At 38.1% G+C, this 7,099-nt stretch overlaps 1 protein-coding gene across 3 annotated transcripts in view; it reads left to right on the forward strand.

Annotated features, from left to right (window-relative positions):
* Nucleotides 1–6,719, forward strand: part of PRTFDC1 (phosphoribosyl transferase domain containing 1) — a 40,741-nt gene extending 34,022 nt beyond the window's left edge. The window contains exons 5-9 of one of the 3 annotated variants that reach the window (XM_066316094.1): nt 1,878–1,895; nt 3,326–3,408; nt 3,830–3,876; nt 5,470–5,546; nt 6,176–6,719. In XM_066316094.1, the coding sequence (XP_066172191.1) occupies nt 1,878–1,895; nt 3,326–3,408; nt 3,830–3,876; nt 5,470–5,546; nt 6,176–6,223 (273 nt within the window). In that variant the 3' untranslated portion in view covers nt 6,224–6,719. The remainder of the gene's footprint in view (nt 1–1,877; nt 1,896–3,325; nt 3,409–3,829; nt 3,877–5,469; nt 5,547–6,175) is intronic. The other 2 variants (XM_066316106.1, XM_066316101.1) reach the window with 2 other exon arrangements.
* The last annotated feature ends 380 nt before the right edge of the window (nt 6,720–7,099 follow it).

Raw genomic sequence — 7,099 nt, forward strand, 5'->3', positions numbered from 1 at the left:
AGTAATTTCCTTATGCCTCAGACCCAGGTGTCCTGAGCTAGTCCTCAGAAGTGTATTTTCCACTTATGACTTCATATAGGAAGCCAGATGAGAAAAAAATTTGTTTTGGATCCAAATGGTTTCCTTCAAAAACTGTGTTCCTACTCACCTGTCATAAGCTTCTCTTGAACATGATTTTGGCTCTTCATCTTATCTATACAACTGATATACTTCCATTCTTTCTTGAAGGAAGAAGTTTCTGGAGGCAGAGTGTCTTCAGACTTTTGTTTTTAAGAGGCCTTTAACTTTTTGCCTTCACAGGACTAGGTGTTTGAGATCCAAAGTTGTTTGTGTCAGCAGCTGAGAGGTTGAAAGTCAGGAGTGCCAAGCAGGATAACCACCAGTGAAACCTGTTATGAAAACACCAAAAAGGAGCCTCCCTCCAAGATTAATATACATTCCACCAGAGCTCAGTCTAAATTAGTGGCTTTCTTGAGTGGTATCTCCATTGCTGACTTTTGCTCAACTGCTACCGGGAGTTCCCTCCACACCTTTACCAAGTGTTTTGCCATTTCAGAAGCATCCAGGTATAATACCAGTGTGTGGTAACATCTTTCTGCAGTGCCTAATGCATGAACTATGCCATGTCTCTCTACTAAGCACTGTGAGTCTTAGGAAGAGCTGCAGTATGAATATAAATATGGATAATCTATATTAATAATTTCTAGTTTGAATATTAAAAATTATTTACATATCAGTTAATGAAGCTGTTAAAGGTATGCTGGTTGTGAGCATGCTCCTTTCAACACTCCTTCTCCATGTCTTTGAGTCTCTCTTACAACTCTCAACCTTGGGTTTCTGTTATGGAAAAGGAAGTTAAACAGTCTCCATGGTACGTATGTAGCAAAGCCAACAAGCCTGATAGAAAGAAAGTGGAATGTAAACTAGGCTGGTGGATACTGCATGGATACGAAACTATGTGGTCTTGAGGTTTTTCAGGACACACAGAGTGCACATCCATGTAAGATGTTTACATTGATAGGTAGATAAAGGTATTTGTGAAATAACTCTCCTCTTGCTACTGCAGGTTTCACTTTAGAAAGTAGATCTTAATGCAAGATTATAAGAGTCCATCCTTTTGATCATGCGTATGATCATGCCTACTAATCAATAGATTTTTATTTCTTCTGATAAGGACAGTACATCTTATTATTGCTTTTAGTAGAAGAACTGAAGCCTCTTTAGACATTGTAATTCCTGGAGCAGTGATGAACAATTTCAGCAAAAAGATTCAGCCTGTGTGATGATACTGTCATAAAGCTTGACATCACTGCTCTTGGCTGGGCCACTCCCCTTCGAATAATACTGGTTTCAGCAGCAGTATCTGAAGAGAAAGAGGGTGCTTTGCACTATGAGAGTGGGTGTTACAACCTGGCCTTTAATCCTTTACTGTGAAGTTGCTGAGGTGTGGGTGGAGGGAGGAAGAGCATTTATTTCAGAGAAAGAATATTATTGCTGTTTTCTCATACTAACATTGGAAATAGTACTTTAGTGAACTATAGGGTACACTGCAGTACACAGCTAGAGATGCTGGAATGAAGGGAAGCTCATCCTATTTGGATTTCTTCCATCTAATTTTATTTTCCAAAGCTACATCCGTTCTTGGACAAAGAGGATAATCTAGACAGAGCTGAATTAAGTTGTGGTCCCTGACTGCAGGGTTTGCTCTTATGGCTGGCTGTTTTTCAGGGCACAAAAATGAAACAGGAAACTCCTTGTGTCCTACTGTGTTGTACATATGCACATGGACCTATCTTCATTTTCCTTTATTAAACACTTGGGTTTTTTTACTATGTGAATATTATATAATTGTATTCCTTTTTGTTTGTTTCTTCCAGAATGTTCTAATTGTGGAGGTAAGCTGGGTGCTTATGTTATATTGTACTTAAAGTCACGCAGCCAAATCATGATTGGCTGTTCAATTTCTAAATCCTGTCTGTGTTTACACTTCTTTCTCTGGGAGGTGGTGAAGAGGGAGAGGGGTTGATTTGCCTAATGGCCTCTCAATTTTTTTGCAATTGCATGACAGATCAAATTACATTGCTGTCACTCTAACTGGTGCTCTGCCTTCTGATACCTAGGAATCTTTGTTTTTGCCTCATTTGATTTGTTCTTTCTGTGGCTTCAACAACTCCTGTTCTTCAAGTTGTTCTGTTCCTTGGAGGACAGTGGATCAACTGCAGTGATGCCCTGCATTTCTCTGGTGCATGACTTTGAAATAGTGGCCCTGCATATATATGCTTTACAGCCTCAGAGTTGTTCAAGGTCTGGTTGGGAGTGTCAGTCATTCCCTCAAGGCCCCCAGCTCCTGCATCTGGCTCTCCACCCAGCCATGTCCCTGGGGGACAGCCCATCACAGAGCTGTTGCTGATGTAAATCAGCAGTGTTCAGTTGTAGAGGGAAAGAACATGTCACCTCACTGGTGCTCCAAATTCTCATGTAACTAAGATAGGTGATTCTCTTTGAAAGTGTTGAATAAGCAGCTGCGAGAACTAGAGAGCACATTAGGATCTGCCTGGCATTTCAAAACCTGTCTGCTTGTGTGGGATGTAAGCTGGACAATGTAATGAACTGTATACTGTTGAAATTTCTTCTCTTAGCAAAGGATGGAGAAAAAGCCAGCAGCCACAGAGATGGCTGGTTACCTGAATAGCTGCTAAGAGCTCCATGTAAATACTCATTCCAGCTGCTCTAACAGAAATTAAAAATGTTGACAGCATATTTAATTAATGCTATTAAACAGCTGGAGGGCAGAGACAAGGTGTTGCTAATCCATCTCCAGAGTTCAGGATCAACAGCTGCTCTCCATGGTCAGTTTTCTAGCCAGGTACCTACTGACCTCATTGAGATGATATTGGATATGGCAGCTCTGGAGAAACCACATTTGTACTGTGCTAATAAAACAACAAATAGGGCAGACCGAGTCTTGACATTGAGAATGTTGTCATACTGTGATCTCAAGCATAGTATGAAAAGTCTTATCTCTGCATCCTTGCGGGGCCCAGTAGAGTCATCTCCAGTCCTGAGTTACATTCCAAGTACTTCCAATGTAGCTGTTTTCAAGAGGAAGTGGACAGTCCTTGAACTGATAATTTCATGAATAGAAAGTTCTTGCTTCAAAGAGCGTAAGCTCAATTATAACGTTTTTTGGATGTGGTGTACAATGAACTGGACAAATAAATCATCTCCACAAAATAAGAACATGGAACTTCTCAGTCATTGTGCAGATTTCCTCCTTTCAGCTTTGCTTTGTGTTTTACTTACTTTATTTTTCTTGTTTTGTAAGGACATTGTTGGAACTGGAAGGACCATGAAGGTCCTGCTTAACAATATAGAAAAATACAAGCCAAAAATGATTAAAGTGGCAAGGTAAGTAAAACAATCACAAAAAACCCCAAAAACTTAGTAATTAATTAGTCTAGTCCAGGATATTTTGCAGAGTAGATTCCCATTCAGAGATTCTGCTTTAATTTGATGCTGCAGTATGAAGGAGTGCTGTGCAGAGGAGCTGCCTGAGTCAGTAACGGGAGGGTGAAGGAAAGGAGGGGAAATGCTTTTGTATTGTTCTGCCGTGGTGATGACCCTCCAGCCATTTCAAGACTGGCACTGATAGACTTGGGAGGGGAATACACCCAGCTCTTCCCTGCAATTAGGATGTTTTCAGGAAGAGAAACAGAACAAAAACAAGGACTCAAGGCTCAGAAGATTTTGATAAAGGGAGTAGTTTTTATATGTGTTACTCAGTTACATAACTAGATTTAAATGGGGTTTATTTTATTTTTAATTACAGTTTGTTGGTGAAAAGAACATCTCGGCCTGATGGGTACAGACCAGATTGTAAGTGTCCTGAAAATCTCTACTTGACACTAGAAGAGGTTACCACTACTCTGTCACTTGCCTTTCATAACATTCTATGGACTGCTGGAAGCAGTGTAAAATACCAATTGTCAATGGGTCTGTGGGATGCAATGGAAGGATTTGTATAATTGTCATTTGGAAAGCCTGTCCTGCTTAGGTTTTCTGCAGAATACTAACTTTATTGGGAAATTTTGAAAGGGTTTAATTTTATCAGTGAAAGGTGAGTGTTTTATCTTCTGTCTCTGACAAACAATATCAAAGAGAATATCCATTTCTTCTTTTTCCTTTCTCATTGTGAGGGGTATGAAGGAGAGGGAAGAGAGGGTAGAAGGAGAGTAGGCAGGCGAGTACCAGGAGACAGTATAAAGGGTTTTGATTTGGGATGTGGGAGAGAAGGAAAATTTATGAAGCAAAAATTACTTAAATGTTGGGCATGGCCCTGAGGTTTTAGCCCTGTTATCTGAACTATGATCCAAACATCTTGTACAACTTTTTATACAGTGGAGAGGTAACATTTAATTTTAAATTATAATACAGTGGTAATTTTTAACATTTAGAAGTTAATCCAGTAAATTAAGGCATATATTTGACTGGATTAATTAATGTTAAACATATAAAAGAGGCAATAAAATTAATTCATGAAGGGTAGCTTCATATTTTCATGTATTAACTTTTAAATGAAATAAATTTTATCCTTGTTTATTCATAGTGTGATTCATGGTGTTTATAAAACATCAGAGATCTCTTTCGTAAATCATTGACAGTGCTGTATCATTTCCTTTCTTACCTAAATTTACAATTCCAAAGCACATATAACCCCCAATCTTTAACAACTGAATAAATTCCTTTCCTGAATACTGGTAGAATTTTTTTATGTGGACCTATTTTTGTGTCTGTAAATCTGGGGTTTCCTATAGTTATTTAGAGAACAATTTGGAAAGAGTCTAACTTGTTTTACGTAGTGCTGATATTGTACAGACCTTTACACTCAAAATGATGCATATCTGTACTTAGGTTCAGGAGTGTGAGTTGTATAATTGAGGTGCACTGCATGCATTTACTTTGTTAAGTATTTGCATGAACCTTCAGAAGATTATCCTTTAATTTAAGAACCATTTGATATATTTTGGTAGCATAAAATATAAGATAGATTTTGCTATTCTTAGTAGAAAATATATAGATATCTGAAAGTTACTTCTGATTTAATATTCTACATATTTCCATCATTACTGTGATACGGGACTGTAATCAGGACACATATATACCAATGGAGCTTCCAAATGCAAGCAGAATGTTCCAGCTCTGATTTTAGCTTCCTTCCACAATGTGCCAGTGATAATTTTATACAAAATTATCCTCTCCTCTGTCTATTCACATCCCTCTCACAAGTACTCTGACTGGGAACTGGTTATGGGGCTATTGCTGACAATGATGTCTCAGATTCAAAAGTAACATAGCCCCAACTGACTACATATAAGTAGAGTTTGCTTGTTGAGAACCACATGTGAATTTAAATGCTTATAACTGCCACTTATCTTGTATTGATGATGTTTGTTATTTGTCTCAAAACAGATTACGGATTTGAAATTCCAGATTTATTTGTGGTAGGTTATGCCTTAGACTACAATGAGCACTTCAGAGATCTAAATGTAAGTTTCTTATTAAAAAAAAAGTTTTAAAAGTCACTGATCCACTTTTCCTATATTTACTCCCATAAAGATCCCATAATTTGTCTCCTCCTTGGGGCCCTTTGGAGGTATGTCTTTGACATGGCTGGGATTTGGGATCCTTTCAGCAAGTGCAAAACTCCCTGCAAAACCTCAAATAATCCAAACGAGTCCCTGCTCAACACTGTGAACAGTTTCCTCCCCTTAAGAGTTCCCTAAATTTCCATTTTCTGTGAGCCTAGGGTTTCTCAGGCCCACCATTGCCAGCATGTGCAGAGACAGCAGCAAAGGTGAAACACAGACACAGGTCAGGCGGGTTGTCTGAACACTATGTTGCCTGCCCCTTTTCTCAGAGAGGTGAGGATGGAAAAAAGGTGCAAACCTTTCCTTCCCTTCTTGTGGTACTCCAGGGGTGCACTTCAAAGCTGGGAATTCCAAGTGGGAAAACTTGCTGTAGCTAGAAAGGGAAATCAGAATTCAATTCCAGATGTCTGGAAAGGAAAGAGTAGTCGTAAGATCACTAGGTCAGCCAAGCCTAAGTATTTCTGAACAATTAATTAATAATTAATAATGTACTCAACCATACTTTTGCAATCTGTTGTTTTTTTCAGCACATATGTGTTATCAATGATCATGGCAAAACAAAATACAGAGTCTGAAGCAGTAACATCCACACCTGAATATCTCTGTGGTGCAGAAATTTGACTACACTCCCTCAAGCATCTCCCAGAAAAGCGATTCAACTGACTTGTATGTCTTTTAACTCAGTATAATAAGGGGTTTACTCTAGAGATGCTGATGAATATTAAAAGTGAGAGAAGCTCTTATCTAAAATGTGAAGCATAGGACTTTTACAGTTACTACTTTTATTAAATATTAAAATTACCACCTAAGATGCCTTTTGACTAATAACTTGTCTGTCTCAGGTCTCATTGCGAATGCATCTTTTCTTTGCTCAGTTCTTTATTCCACCTATTGCAATTCATGTACTTCACTGTGTTCCACAACATAGTTCAAAAGTGTCATTCTGTGCATGAAGACTATTTTACAAGATTTTGTTGACTTCATCATGCTTTTAGTCTTGGTCAGATATGCTTCTACCAAATTGAAAGCATTATTTTGATTTAATTCCACAATTTAAAAGTTTCAGGTGAAGTTCTGTGTTGTGTTGCAGAGTTCATTGCCCACTCTTCAAAGCAAAGTTTTAGCTGTCAGAATGTGCTGAATTGGAGTGCAGGTCAAAATTAACCTTTGCAAGATACTGTTGATCCAAATTTGGAAGATATCATGGTTCTGGTATGTCATGTAGCCATAGATCTGACTTGTTTAATGTGTTGAATTTTAATCAAGACAAACCAATGCCAGGCAGGTTTGAATTTCTGAATGGTATCCCTTTCTTCTCTATGACACAGACAGGTATAAAAATTAACAGTGTTTGCCTGAGCTTATATTCTTAACTAAACTTCATTAAGCACAAAATTTTAATGTTAGTCAGACAATTATTCAGTTATGATTTGATTTTTGTAACATGTCTA

This window comes from Sylvia atricapilla, chromosome 1 (assembly GCF_009819655.1).
Source record: "Sylvia atricapilla isolate bSylAtr1 chromosome 1, bSylAtr1.pri, whole genome shotgun sequence".
In the NCBI taxonomy this organism is placed as follows: domain Eukaryota; kingdom Metazoa; phylum Chordata; class Aves; order Passeriformes; family Sylviidae; genus Sylvia; species Sylvia atricapilla.